We start from the raw sequence: 16311 nt of genomic DNA on the forward strand, positions 1-16311 counted from the left end.
TCTTCATCCAAGCTCTATATATCAATCACACGTTTCAAAGACTTCAGTGTTTTGAACTAACATTTTTCAAGATCATTTTAATATTCCTTATGCCCTTTGGATTTAAATTCTTTCAACTTCTTTCCTAAAGAAAAGCAGAAACAGATCTACTTTACAGAATCAGTGGAAAACTGGAATGGGCAATTGAAGCAGTCATGCAGCACTCCCAGATGAGCAGAGATGTATTAGCATAGGCTGAGTAAGGCTACTATGAATAACCAGATGAAGATTAAGCTAGAAAGTCCAGCAAGCTTTGAATTAAAGAACAGTGCACTTTGTGGATGAACCTAGAATCTGTCATACAGACTATAGTAAGAAAGAGAAAAAACAAATATCATATATTAATGTATATATACGGAATCTAGAAAAATGGTGCTGATGAACCTATTTTCAGGGCAAGGGTAGAGAACAGCCATAGGCATAGATAACACAGTGGGGAAGGAGAGGGTGTGATGAACTGAGAAAGTGGCATTGCTATATGTGCACTACCAGCCCCCTTGGTGGCTCAGATGGTAAAGAATCCGCCTGCAATGCAGGAGACCAGGGTTTGATCCCTGGGTTGGGAAGATCCCCTGGAGAAGGGAATGGCAACCCACTCCAGTGTCATTGCCCGGAGAATCGCACGGACAGAGGAGCCTGGTGGGCTACAGTCCATGGGGTCACAAAGAGTCAGACACAACTGAATGACTAACACACACACACACACACACACACACACACGTGTTAAATAGATAGCCAGTGGAAAGCTGCTATATAGCACAGGGAGCTAAGCTCAATGCCTTGTGATGACCAGGGTGGAAGGGACGGGATACAGGTATACATCTAGCTGATTCACATTGTTGTACAGCAGAAACTAACATAATATTATAAAGCAATTATACTCCAATTAAAAAATTAATTAGAATAGTAGACGTTTCAGTTCGGTTCAGGACTCTTTGTAACCCCATGGACTGCAATACGCCAGGCTTCCCTGTCCATCACCAACTCCCAGAGCTTACTCAAACTCATGTCCATTGAGTCAGTGATGCCATCCAATCATCTCATCCACTGTCATCCCCTTCACCTCCTGCCTTCAATCATCCCCAGCATCAGGGTCTTTTCAAATGAGTCAGTCTTCACATGAGGTGGCCAAAGTATTGGAGTTTCAGTTTCAGCATCAGTCCTTCCATGACTGTGGCATTATTTTCTTCTATTTAGCAAAATTTGCAAATCATGTAGTAAAGATGGAAGTAATCTTAAATACCATTTACTGTATATCCTCTTATCAAGACACATAATCAACTTCATGAATTTATATAGTACTTCTTGCCTCCATGTGGAACAAAAAGCTGTAATTGAATCAATCTAACAACTTACATTTGATATTTAGAATAAAGGATACATGGTAATTCAACTCCCTTAACTAAATAAAATTCCTGATAACCACACCAACATACAGACATTGTTGGAAACCAAAAGACCCAAATTATATCCTAGTACATTTCAACTTCCAGGATATAATCTGGGATATAATTTGGAGAAGGGAATAGCTACCCACTGCAGTATTCTTGTCTGGAGAATTCCATGGACAGAGGAGTCTGGCAGGCTACAGTCCATGGGGTCACCAAGAGTTACACACAATTGAGAGACTAAAACGAACACATTTCAACTTCACCATAAAAAATAAAAGCCCTCTCTTTTGAAGTTTGTAATCTCTAACAGGAAAGTAATAAGACAAAGTTCATGTCTGATTGCCAAGTGATAAGATGAATCTCGTGCACACTGGAACCATGTTTTGGCTTTGCATAATTCATGGTAAATGAGTACTGAGAGAGAAAACTCTGTCTCAGTCTCCTCCCTTTTGCATCTAAATGGTCACTCCCAACTCAGTAGGGGGTCATGGTGATTTGATGACCGCTTTGTACATGCTTATTTGGTCTATGTATTCCTAGCGAACTTTATGTAAAATATCAGTACAGCATTTGGATGTATAATCCTCTGTCTTGAAAATGTATATAACTGCGTATTAGACTTGTAACAAGTGGGAGATTTCTCAGAGTTTCTGACAGTTTATCTCCTAGGTTATCATTCTCAGGTTGACTTAAATACAGTTTCATTTTTCTTCTTGAAAAATACATAAATTAAATAAAATGATCACCCTGAGCAACTGCCCTTTGAATCAGTCCTCAACTGTCCTCATATCTTCCCTGTTTGGACAATAAATTCTATAACCACCATTAGCATGCAAAAATATGCTCAAGATATTGCTACATGCATCTGGATTACTTCTCTGTCGACAAACATAACAAAAGAATGGTTTAATATATTATAATGCTTCTGCACATTTACCACCCACTCATTTTTTAACTATTAAAAATAAAACAGATATATATAAAAGAATATTTCTGTTATATGCAAAGTATAAGAAATAATTTTGCTTAAAGAAATCAAGTATTTTCTATATATTTGAAACCCTCTGACACTTCCCAATTCCAATCTAACTCCAGAAGTTAATCTTAAACTGAATCCTGATTTTTGTGTTTATCATCTCTGCTTTAATAGCCTTAATAATATTATGTTTAATAACATAATATATATTTATTATAATTCCAAATAATCAACTTGGGCTGCTTTTTAACTTTATAAAAATGCAATCCTGGTATACGTACTATTTTATAACTTGTTTCACTCAATATTGTGACGTTCATCTGTATTAAGGAGGGCACCTGTAATTCATCTGTTTTTATTGCTGTATAGCAGTGTGCTATATGACCATACATCTATTAATACTTATTTATCCACTTTTCCTTTGATAGATTTTCAGAGTTTCCTGCTGTTAGGGCTACTATAAACTGTGCGCCATGAGCATTCTCCCAGGTGATCCCTGCAAGATTTATGATTCACACACTTAGGCAAGAAATCACTGAGTCATTTGAAAGGTACATGTTCACCTTTACAATGCAATGAAAAAAACTGCTTTTCAAAGTAGTTTTGTCCATCCATATTTCAGTTTTATTTCAGTGTGTGAGTTCTCGTTGCTCCTTATTCTAACATTTCGTATTTTCAGAATTGATAGTTTTTTCTGACCTTGTGAGTATAAATTATCTCATCATTTGCTGAACAGGTCAGTTCAAATTTCACTGAGTAGATTGAGCTTCCTTTAAAATATTTTAGAAAGAAGAATTTTTGCTTATGTATTTTGCCTACTTTTCTGTTGGTTTACCTTTTTTTTTAAATTTTATTTTATTTTTAAACTTTACATAATTGTATTAGTTTTTCCAAATATCAAAATGAATCCGCCAAATTTACCTTTAACTCTTATTGATTCATGAGAATGTTTTATATATCCTGCATTGTAATTCTTTGTCAGTTATATATGTGGCAAATATCATCCAATAATCTGTTATTCTGTGGCTTGTCCTTTCAATATCAATAGTATCCTTCAGTGAGAAATTTTTAAAAGTATCAATCTTTTTGTTTGTAGCTTGTGCTTTTGCATCTTGCTGAAAAACTTTCCCTAACCTGATCATAGAAATTTACTACTGTATTTTAAGCTTTGCTTTTATGTTGATGATAGAACTGTTTTCAATATGGTATAAGGTAGGACCCAATTTAGTTTTTTGACATGTGAATAACCAGGCACTTCAGTACCATTTATTGAATACTTTTTCTTTTACTGAACTATTATTGTATGTGTGTAAATGTTTGATTTGATTTTCTATTACATTGCACAGATCTTCTGGTTTATCCAGTTCTAGTACTTTGCCTTAACTACTTTAAGTTTTGGCTTTCATGACATGCCCTCCTACTATCAAAATTTTTAGATATATTGTACTACATTTAATACAAGTATAATTTTTATTATTTTAAAACCTTTTTAACATTGTATTCCTGGGGTATAGAAATTCTGTGAGATTTATATATTGGTTTTGTATCAAAGAACTTGCTAAACTCTCTTTCAGTGACTGTTAATGAGACTGAACACAAGTTCATGTTTATCAGTTATTTGAATATCCTCTTTGGTATAGTATCTATTTGAGCTTTTCTCTCCTTTATTGGATTGTCTAGGTTTTTTTCTTATTGATTTGTAGAATTTTTATGTGTTCTGGATATGATTCTTTAGTTCATTCTTGCATTGAATACCTTCTCTGACACTTTGGCTGTCATTTTCACTCTCTCTGTGTCTTTTGAAAAATTTGTTGCTGTTCAGTCACTAAGTTGTGTCTGACTCTTTGGGACCCCATGGACCGTAGCCCACCAGGTTCCTTTGTCCATGGGGTTTTCTTGGCAAGAATTCTGGAGTGGGTTGCCATTTCCTTCTCCAGAGCATCTTCCCAGACCAGGAATTGAACTCACATCTCCTGATTTGGCATGTGGATTCTTTACCACTGAGCCACCAAGAAAGCCCTTTGAAAAATAGTGGTTCTTAATTTTAATGTAGTCTAATTTGTTAAAATTCCCCTATTTGGCTGTTACTCTTTCCACCTTGTTTACGAACTCTTTCCTTGTTACAAGTTAATGAAAACATTTTCCTATATATTTTGAAAGGGCTAAAAGACGAATAACACCATCACAAAAGTAAATTTTGAAGTCCATCAACATAGTATATCTTTATACTTCTTTGAGTTTTATGTTCCTTCAAAGTATTCTATATAGAGGTTTCCCACATTCTTATTAGATTAAAATGTAATTGAAGGTCTTTTAATTATATCATAAATTATATATTTTTAAAATTTTCATTTTCTCTGTGTTGCTGTAAGAATACAATTGATTTTTATACATTTTACCCAGCAACTGATAATTCCCTTGTAAATTCTAATAATATAGAATTACTTAGATGTTTTTCGCACAAAAATAAGTCACCAGTAAATGAGAGTGTATTTTCTCCTTTTCAATTCTTATATTTTTTCTCATCTTAGTGCATAGACTATAACTTTCAGTATAAAACTGAACAGAAATGTAATCAAGGACATTCTTTTCCTTTTTCTGATCTCAGTAAAAACTACCAACATTTGCCAGTAAGGATAATATTTGCTGTATTTTCTACTGCATTGAGAAAATTCCTCTAATCTTAGTTTGCTAAGCTTTTAATCGTGAATTGAAGTAAAATTTTTTATCAAATGTCTTTTTGCATCTGCTAAGAATATGGGAAGCTAAGAATATGGCTTTCTGTTTTATTTGGTAAATGTGGTAAAATACAATGATTCTTTTAATTTTAAACTAAAACTCCATTCCTGGGATAAACTCAACTTATCATATTAACTTTTTCATATATCACTGGATTCAGTTAGTTATTATCTGTGCTAACTTTCTTGTAATTACTGCATATTTTATTATTAGTAGTATGATTGGCCTAAACATTTTTTCTCATAATGTTTTTAGATTTTGGTATCAAAGTTTTGGGCTTCCCTGGTGGCTCAGCAGTAAAAAAAAAAAAAACAAACTGCCTGTCAATGCAGGAGATGGGGGTTCAATCCCTAAGTTGGGAAGATCGCTCGGAGAAGGAAATGGCAACCCATTCTAGTATTCTTGCCTGAGAAATTCCATGGACAGAGGAACCTGGTGGGCCAGAGTCCATGGGGTCACAAGAGAGTCAGATGACTTAGTGACTAAGACAACATCATCAAAATTTTAATGGGTTCAAAATTAAATGGATCATGTTTTCTGTTTTTAATTATTTGGTATAGTTTGCTAATATTATTGTTATTTCTTCCTAAAAGCTTAGTAAAATTCACTGGAGAAGCCATGTGAACTTGTATTTTACCTTGTATGTAGACTTTTAATTTCAAATTCAGTTTCTCTAATAGTTAACAACCAGTTAAATTTTTATATTTGTTCTTGTTCAGTTTTAATGTTTTACTTATCTTAGAAGTTTCCCATTTTGCCTAAATTTTCAAATTCTTTAAAGTTGTTCTATGTTAATATTTATTCAGATTCATCTACGTATTTATAATTTTAGTTGTTTTTCACCCATCTATCTCTGGGCTTGAGTCTGAGCTCAGTATTCTTCTCCACGAAATATACTGTTAAGTATTTATTTTAATAAGGATGTGCTATTGATATATTCAATTTCTGATTGTCTGAAAAAAATCTTTTTTCACCTTTATTATCAAAAGATAGACTTCTAGGTAAGCTCCCATTTTTTTTTCCAGCCATTTTATTTTTCCATCATCTACCTTCCATTTTTTCTGTTGAGATGTAGGTAACTTCTCAAATTATTGTTACTCTGAAAAGTAATATTTTTGACCTATTTTTAAGATCTTATTTTTCTTCAGTTTTTAATAGCTTTACCCAGAGAAGCCTACGTTGTGTGTCTTCAGTCTGGGTGAGGTTCATAGTTTTTGCTTTGTTTTTTAAATTTGTAATGTGATGAATTTGTTAGCTTTAATAGATTGGCCATTATTTCCTCAACAAAAATTCTCCCTCATATTCCCACCAAAATATATAAAACAACTCCTTTTACATGGAGATAATAATATTTTTAATATAAATTTATTTATTTTAATTGGAAGCTAATTACTTTACAATATTGTATTGGTTTTGCCATACATCAACATGAGATAATAATATTATTTGTAGATTAAATGGAATATTGAAAAATAGACTCCTAATCAGTTTCCTGTCTGTGGTGTATCTACCTTCCAATCCTGTCACTATTCCTAGATTAATTTTCACAGATCTCAGTTCAAAACACTTCACTCATCTATTCTTAATCATCAATGATTGTACCTCTTCTATACAAAAAGTAAGCTCATCTCTAGTTTGAAGCTTAAGCCATTGATGATCTTACCCAGGCTACCTTTTCAAACTTGTCCTCCAATTTGTACCTTCTCATGGCCTACCAACCACTTCAAATAACTTACTTGCTGTTTTCCATTCAGGCCTCACATATAAAGTCTAAACACCTTTCCTCCTAATTATGTTGGTCAGTCTCAATGCCCTTCCCCACATCTTCAGGAAAGGAGAGGTTTATGCAGGCTCAGATCCTGGGCTTCCCTTTCTGACAGGTGGAGGTTTAAATCCTAGATTCAGCATTTTCAAGTGGTCTTGGCCTCTCTAAGCTTTGGTTTTTTTCACCTGCCAAATGGGGACCACAATAGTGGACCCATCCCACAGGACTGCTGTGAGGATTAATAGAGAATCTGCATAAAGTGGTTAACACAGTACTTGGCTCTCAAGAAACGTACAGGAACATTAGCTCTCATTGTTAGTATCTGAACAGTTCCTCCAAGGGTGGCAGAGGCTGCTCTCTGCCCACTTCAGTACCCAGTCTGCCCCGTAATCCAGAGGTCAGAAACTTGCTGCTGCCACCAGTACCACTGCCACAACTGTCTCTCACAGCCCCAAACCAAGTCCCTGGCCCCTGGAAAACCTGAGTCCAAGCATTCTGAATGGTGGAAACCACACACCACTCTATGACTCAGCCCACCAGCAGCAACAGTAGCCAGAACGTGTCCTTCACTTCACTTCTGCCTGCCCATGTACACACCTGTTTGGAGTTAACAGCTAAATTTTCATCCTGAATATTAGCTGTAAGAGGTTCCAGGAGAAATCTCTAGCTGCCTGACCTCTCCAACCAGGAGGAGGATAGAACCAAGTTGGGAGAACAAATCCATAATGCCTACCGCACGATACATTCAAATGCCATTTTCTCTAAGTTGTTTCTGAATTTTTCCAAGTTAAAAGTAATCCCTTTCCTCTTCTTAACTGGGGCTTTTTTATTCTCACTGGACTTTAGAACTTCCTGGGAGCTTAAAGATACTTGTTCTCCTTCCCTACCCTCCAAGAAATTCTGATTTCATTGGTTTAGGATACAGGTGCACTTTGGGGGAAATTTTAAAAATTCTAATATGCATCGTGTTTAGAACCATTGCTCTAAATTATTATGAATTTTCATTTCTCCTTATCACTTCCAAATTTTTGTTTAGTTACAAAATGTCCTTCCTCTTTCTACTAGATTATAAGCTCTCTGAGGATAGAATTTGAGTCGTCTATTTTTACGTCCTTCATTGACTTCTAGGTGATTACTTTGCAAATAAAAAAGGTTTACCTATTTATATAATGAATGAGTGAATGGTGTGTGATGCCCTGAAAACACAAGAATGTTAAAGATGACCTGCATGGCCTCAAGTCCCTGCCTTTCTCCTGCTTGATGTTCTCTGAAGTACACTTCTTGTGAATTTATTAATTCTGTTCAGCATAATAAAAATATAAGTGAGTATATTGCTCACAGCATTTGCCTTCTAATCATTAACTCACCATATAACATTACTTGACACAAAATTATTCCTAGTCTTAAAAATAACATGTATCCAACAGCATTCTCACCCATGAAAGCTATGACCATAGACTCACATCCTTTTAGGCAAAAATCTAAAATTTAAAGCAGAGAATTGGAAGAAGAAAGCCAAGTCCATCCATGACATTGAACTTCTGAGCTATTTATCTTCATAGGTTTTTAGATGTATCAGTGTATCTCTAAATCAGTCTCCTAAAACCTCAGTATACAGTGATAAAAATTCTGTAGTTAAAGTGTTGTGTAACTGCAGAATGACTTTGAAAGAAGTTTGACAAGAATATATCTAATCTTATCCCATTGAAAAGCTTGACATGAGTGTCTAATTGATATTGATACTAACATTTCTAAGTTCATGCCTAGAAAAGTTTAATGCTATCCAATTGGGATCTACTATTAAGATTTCCTATGACTCATAAATCAGCTCTGCTCAAGGATTTTAAATATTTGGAAGCAAACATTTTTAAATATCTTTGCCAAATTAACCCTCAGATGGGGGCTCCTGAGATAAGAATCACATGGTCCCTATCCCCTTTCCTACCTGTTAGAAAATGATTGAAAACAAGCCATTTGGTCTGTTCTTGTGGGTTATGATCAACCCAAACAGCATATTAAAAAGCACAGACATTACTTTGCTAACAAAAGTCCGTCTAGTCAAGGCTATGGTTTTTCCAGTGGTCATGTATGGATGTGAGAGTTGGACTATAAAGCAAGCTTTTTAATTGATGCTTTTGAACTGTGGTGTTGGAGAAGACTCTTGAGAGTCCCTTGGACTGCAAGGAGATCCAACCAGTCCATCCTAAAGGAAATCAGTCTTGGGTGTTCATTGGAAGGACTGATGTTGAAGCTGAAACTCCAATATTTTGGCCACCTGATGCGAAGAGCTGACTCATTGGAAACGACCCTGATGCTGGGAAAGATTAAAGACAGGAGAAGGGGACGACAGAGGATGAGATGGTTGGATGGCATCACCAACTCGATGGACATGAGTTTGAGTAAGCTCTGGGAGTTGGTGATGGACAGGGAAGCCTATCATGCTGCAGTCCACGGGGTCACAAAGTCAGACACGACTGAGTGACTGAACTGAATGGAATCATTATTAATTTTATCAGAGTTTCAGTCACACATTTGGTAATGCAGGAAAAAATCTTGTTAAACAGGCAGAATACAACATAGTAACATTAATAAGGTCATAAGTAAGTATTTAAGCTAAGAATTTACAATTGGTGCACCCCAGTATCTCCCCAGGTCATCTTAACAGTCTGTTCTGCACCAATTGTTGTCTTTAAGGGAAATGATATATCAGCATTGTATGTAAAGTTCATCAAAGATGTTTCCATGTAAGAGGGTGAGCATGACCCTTTATGGGATTGAGAAAGAAATGTTGTCTTCTAAGGAGTTACATTGTTGGCACCAGAAAAAGAAAAACTGGTCTTTATGGCTGGGCAGGTATTTCTGCCACTGGGCTGGTCTGGATAATGCATAGTGCAGGTGTACATGGCACTCTGGGTTTGGATGGACTCCGGGAGTTGGTGATGGACAGGGAGGCCTGGCATGCTGCGGTTCATGGGGTCACAAAGAATCGGACACGACTGAGCAACTGAACTGAACTGTGGGTACGGATTATTCCCTGATTATTCAGAATAAATAATGAAAGGATTAAAGAGGAGGAAAACAGGCAAAAAAAAAAAAAAAGTACAGAATTATGTTTAGGAGAGAATAAGGCAGTAAAATGTGACCCAGTTGGAAAAATTCATACTCTTGCATTTTTGCCTACCCCCAACCCTATCTAGAACTGTTTGTATTAAAGGTTCAGTTCAGTTTAGTCGCTCAGACATGTCCAACTCTTTGCGACCCCATGAACCACAGCATGCCAGGCCTCCCTGTCCATCACCAACTCCCGGAGTCCACCCAAACCCATGTCCATCAAATTGATGATGCCATCCAACCATCTCATTCTCTGTCATCCCCTTCTCTTGTCCTCAGTCGTTCCCAGCATCAGGGTCTTTTCCAATGAGTCAGCTCTTCGCATCAGGTGGCCAAAGTGTTGGAGTTTCAGCTTCAATATCAGTCCTTCCAATGAACACCCAGGACTGATCTTCTTTAGAATGGACTGGTTGGATCTCCTTGCAGTCCAAGGGACTCTCAAGAGTCTTCTCCAACACCACAGTTCAAAAGCATCAATTCTTCAGTGCCCAGCTTTCTTCAAAGTCCAACTCTCACATCCATACATGACCATTGGAAAAACCATAGCCTTGACTAGACAGACCTTTGTTAGCAAAGTAATGTCTCTGCTTTTTAATATGCTGTCTAGGCTGGTCATAACTTTCCTTCCAAGGAGTAAGCGTCTTTCAATTTCATTGCTGCAATCACCATCTGCAGTGATTTTGGAGCCCAGAAAAATAAAGCCAGCCACTGTTTCCACTGTTTCCTCATCTATCTGCCATGAAGTGATGGGACCGGATGCCATGATCTTAGTTTTCTGAATGTTTGGCTTTAAGCCAACTTTTTCACTTTCCTCTTTCACTTTCATCAAGACACTTTTTAGTTCCTCTTCACTTTCTGCCATAAGGGTGGTGTCATCTGCATATCTGAGGTTATTGATATTTCTCCCAACAATCTTTTTTTTTTAAATTTTATTTTATTTTTAAACTTTACATAATTGTATTAGTTTTGCCAAATATCAAAATGAATCCGCCACAGGTATACATGTGTTCCCCATCCTGAACCCTCCTCCCTCCTCCCTCCCCATTCCATCCCTCTGGGTCGTCCCAGTGCACCAGCCCCAAGCATCTAGTATCGTGCATCGAACCTGGACTGGCAACTCGTTTCATATATGATATTTTACATGTTTCAATGCCATTCTCCCAAATCTTCCCACCCTCTCCCTCTCCCACAGAGTCCATAAGACTGTTCTATACATCAGTCTCCCAACAATCTTAATTCCAGCTTGTGCTTCTTACAGCCCAGCATTTCTCATGATGTACTCTGCATATAAGTTAAATAAGCAGGGTGACAGTATACAGCCTTGACAAACTCCTTTTCCTATTTGGAACCAGTCTGTTGTTCCATGTCCAGTTCTAACTGTTGCTCAAATAGCTTTAAATAGTTGGAAGGTCTTCTTTTATCCTGAATATACCTGGTGAAAATCTGTTGGCAAGACTTACCATTTCCCAGCTTTAGATGTAATCCCATGCCTTCTCTCATTGTCTTTTCTCCTTCCTTCCCTGCTAATCAAAATCCTTGTTCTCTTCCTTCCTTCCTAACAGATTTGCAAAAGTTTAACTTCTTTAAAATCTTCCTAGGAAGGTCTTCTATGCTGTAGCTCCTCACTCCTTTCTAAAATCACTAAGAATTCTATGGTTCTAGTGGAATGTGTATCATATTCTATATGGTTCTAACACTCCTGTTTAAGAAAACTCTATGTGGATGTATTCCTATACCCATAATTAAATGACAGACTTCATAAAAATGAGGACTGGATTTCTTAGTGTACTTTTCCCAACCAAGAATGAGAGAGTGAATATTCAGTTTGTTGTATCTCAAATTATATTCACTATTACCAAGGTAAGAGCTAAGAGGATCCAGACTTCTTGAGGGCAGAGAGTTCAGCGATTACTGAGTAGATATTTCAATACGCATTGACCTGGACCAAATGCCTACTCCCACTGTATCATTCTATAAAATACAAAATTATACAGTTTTGAGATATTGGACTGACTCTTTCACCCTCCCCAGCTTCTTGACACTGCTTTTAAAAAACAGGTGGAATAAGATGTACTTTCTCTTTTAAAAGAAACTGAGGAAAATATGGTCCATTTTGTTAAGAATTTTTATGGAGCAAGACCTATTATGTAATTATAATGGAGATGGGGCAGAACCGTATCTTCCCATACTTACATTTAGATAAGTATTTATATTCATTGATATATACTTCTATATCAATATTTTTATAAAATATTTAGATTTAGATTTTATATTTAGACAACTGATCACCAAATGAGGTACAAGTATTATTGTATTTAAAGTGTGGTTTAAAATAAAAACTTGAAAATCTGCCAATTTTGTGATCCCTTTGGTTGTTTATTCTTTTTATAATATACTAAAAGCCTCACAAAATGGAAGTAGCCTGGGAGTTTCTAAGTTCTGAGAGGCTATGCTTCATGGTGGTATCATACACATCTGCTGCTGTTGCTGCTAAGTCGCGTCAGTCGTGTCCGACTCTGTGCGACCCCATAGATGGCAGCCCACCAGGCTCCCCCGTCCTTGGGATTCTCCAGGCAAGAATACTGGAGTGGGTTGCCATTTCCTTCTCCAATGCATAAAAGTGAAAGTGAAGTCGCTCAGTCGTGTCTGACTCTAGCGACCCCATGGACTGCAGCCTACCAGGCTCCTCTGTCCATGGGATTTTCCAGGCAAGAGTACTGGAGTGGGGTGCCAGTGCCTTCTCCATTATACACATCTAAGACTAAAGAAATACATGACTAATGAAAATGGCATTTTCCATACGAAGTGATGAAAGTTAAAAGTATATATTTTATTTCACTATTAAGAGATAAAACACTTGATCACTGTAAACATGAACAAAATTTGAGTTTTAAAATCTTTCAAGGGATTCACATTTATTTCCTCCTGTTTCCAAGCCCTCAGCAATCCTTTTAGTGTGTGTTGTATTTGTGTAAAAGGGACATTTCTATGGAATTAATCAAATAGGGGATTCAATATTCTTCGCAGATAATTTTGGCATGTTCCATTGGGAACTTCTAGTCTGAATTTTCGTCCTTCCTTAGAAAAGACACACATGTTCCAAATCCTGTCTTTTCTCTGTTACTGAAGATCTACTATATACAGACTTAATGACAGTGTACATTTAGCAAGATACTCAGCTGAAAATGTTACCATTAAAATAAAAGAAGGCAAACTATGTGGGAATGCAATTTAAATACAGTAAATAAAAACTAGCACTAAAAATTCTGTAAAAAAGCATCACAATAGTGGATTTTCTCATTTTGCTAAAATTGAAAAAAAAAACAAATTTCTGAGATGGAGAATTAGAAAGTATCTATAGTTCATAGTATATTTATTTTCCAAGAAAATCAGTGGTACTGCTTTTGGTGACAACAAAAAACTCGTGTTTAATCCTAATTAATTGCCAACATCTGTTGGATCATAGAAAAAGCAAGAAAATTCCAGAGAAACATCTACTTCTGCTTCATTGGCTATGCTAAAGCCTTTGTGTGGATCACAACAAACTGCAGAAAATTCTTAAGAGATAGGAATAACAGAGCACCTTACCTGTCTCCTGAGAAACCTATAAGCAGGTCAAGCAGCAACAGTTAGAACGAGACATGGAACAACAGAGTGGAACACTTTCACTTTTCATGTCAAGGCTGTATATTGTCACCCTGATTATTTAACTTATATGCAGAGGACATCATGAGAAACACTGGGCCGGATGAATCACTAAGCTAGAATCAAGATTGCTGGGAGAAATATCAATAACCTCAGATACACAGATGACACCACCTTATGGCAGAAAACAAAGAAGAGTTAAAAGAGCCTCTTGATGAAGGTGAAAGAGAAGAGTGAAAAAACTGGCTTAAAACTCAACATTCAGAAAACTAAGATCATGGCATCCAGTCCCATCACTTCATGGCAAATAGATGGGGAAACAATGGAAACAGTGTCAGACTTTATTTTCTTGGACTCCAATATCACTGTGGACAGTGACTGCAGCCACGAAATCAAAAGATGCTTGCTCTTTGGAAAAAAGCAATGACAAACCTAGACAGTGTATTAAAAAGCAGAGACATAATAATTTGCCGACAAAGGTCTGTATAGTCAAAGCTATGGTTTCTCTAGTAGTCATGTATGGATGTGAGAGCTGGACAATAAAAAAAAAAAAAAAAGGCTGAGTGATGAAGAATTGATGCCTTTGAACTGTGGTGCTGGAGAAGACTCTTGAAAGTCCCTTGGACAGCAAGGTGATCAAACTAGTCAATCCTAAAGGAAATCAACTCTGAATATTCATTGGAAGGACTGATGTTGAAACTGAAGCTCCAATTCTTTGGCCACCTGATGTGAAGATCTAACTCACTGGAAAAGACCCTGATGCTGGGAAGACTGAAGGCAGGAGGAGAAGGAGATGACAGAGGATGAGATGGTCGGATGGCATCACTGACTCAATGGACATGAATTTGAGCAACTCTGGGAGATGGTGAAGGACAGGGAAGTCTGGCGTGCTGTGGTTTATGGGGTTGCAAAAAGTCAGACATGACTGAACAACTGAATAAAAACCTTTTGAAATCCATGTATTTTGTTAAATGGTTTTCCTAAATTTACAAAATAACTATAATTCTTCTCTTAACCTTGGCTTTATATTTTTCATTTTATAAAATGCTGCTGCTATTTTTCCTTCTGTGTACATGTTAGTTTAGCCCTAAAACTTTAAGAAGCCTATAGCTCTTTTCTACCACTGATGGTTTTGACTGCATGTCTACATATTGCTCAATGGCAGGTACAACAGTGTAGTTGGGGAGGGTGAAGCCACAGGTAAGAAGAATGTCTCAAGGGACCTTAGAACTAACTAATGTGCAGAAATCAAACCTGCATTTCTTAAGTCTCCTGCATTGGCAGGCAGGTTCTTTACCACTAGCACCACATGGGAAGCCCAAAAATTTGGGAAATAAAAGGATGGCATAGAAAATGACAATGTACTTGATTAGTAATTTCTATTTCAGTTAGAAAAAAAAAAAGACTTATTTCCATGGAATTCCACCTCCAGGTCTCTACAACAAGCTAGTAAGTGATGACAGTTAGTGAAAGCTCTATCAACAGTTCATATTTATATCCTGGAGGTGAAACCACCCTATTTCAACAAATATCACTTTCTCATTGAATTCCACATTAGTGAATGATGAATACAAGATGTTTTTTCACACTCCGGCTGCTGGCTTGATGCGTTTTGCTAGCAAAATACGCAGGAACTGCCAAGATGGGAGAGTAGCCTTTCCTAAATCCCTCCAAGTGTCACCATGACTACAGCGTATTTCCTAAACTGGTGGGTGTTCATATAAGAAGATATAAATCCATTCAAGTGCTTGACTCATGCTGTATTGGGGCTTTATAATTTATCAAAAATTTTGCCTTTATGTATGTGAATTATTTTTCTATTCATAGGATTAAGGCAAAATGACAACTCCTCAATTTTATTGCCAATACTGCATGGCATCACTTCTTGGGAAGAAATATGTACTAAAGGATGACAATCCATACTGTGTTTCTTGTTATGATCGTATCTTTTCTAACTATTGTGAGGAGTGCAAAGAACCAATTGAATCAGGTTCCAAGGTAGGTTTAATTCACAGAATTATTGCATATGATCAGCAGAAAAATGTGTTGTGATTCCTATTTTTCTTTAATAATCTAAGGCTCTGCTACTAGATATAAGGATTTTCAAAGCTATCATCAATCAAGTTGATGTTCAAGGCTCAGCACTGTGAAACATAACACATGCTTTAATCCTTACAGTGATCTTGGGAGACAGTTTAGGACGCTAAAGATTAAAGAAGTTATTTGACCCAAGTTACACAGCTAAAGTGTTTTTTCTAGAATGACAAGAGTATAAATGACTAACTGCATAAACAATTGGAAGTATAAAGATTCAAAAACCTTTATTTCCTAACTCTGAATCAGTTTCATATTCATTAAAGACACTGTGCCCTGACACCCCTCATGCATATAGCCCATTCCTACCAGAATGCATATTGTTGTCTATTTTCTCTTTTTTTTAATCTTTGCTTTAGGTAAGTAGTGTTGAGATTTTGTTTACTTAAATCTTAAACAGTAATAGGATGTTATCATCTAAAAATAAAAATCATCTCAGGAAATTGGAAGAAATAGGAGAGTCCCCTTATTTTCCATCTATCTTTTGTGACCAACCAAGGAAGCAGGCTCTAGCTCCTAATTGCGGCAGAGAGTCGCCTCTCTCCAGGTAG

General features: G+C 36.6%; 1 protein-coding gene across 1 annotated transcript in view; it reads left to right on the forward strand.

Annotated features, from left to right (window-relative positions):
• Window positions 1-16311, forward strand: part of FHL5 (four and a half LIM domains 5) — a 57192-nt gene that overhangs the window by 23789 nt on the left and 17092 nt on the right. Inside the window, exon 2 of the mRNA XM_044924306.2 lies at window positions 15494-15664. Within this exon, the coding sequence (XP_044780241.1) occupies window positions 15506-15664 (159 nt within the window). The 5' untranslated portion in view covers window positions 15494-15505. The remainder of the gene's footprint in view (window positions 1-15493; window positions 15665-16311) is intronic.

The sequence above is a fragment of the Bubalus bubalis genome, chromosome 10, assembly GCF_019923935.1.
Source record: "Bubalus bubalis isolate 160015118507 breed Murrah chromosome 10, NDDB_SH_1, whole genome shotgun sequence".
NCBI classification, from domain to species: Eukaryota; Metazoa; Chordata; class Mammalia; order Artiodactyla; family Bovidae; genus Bubalus; species Bubalus bubalis.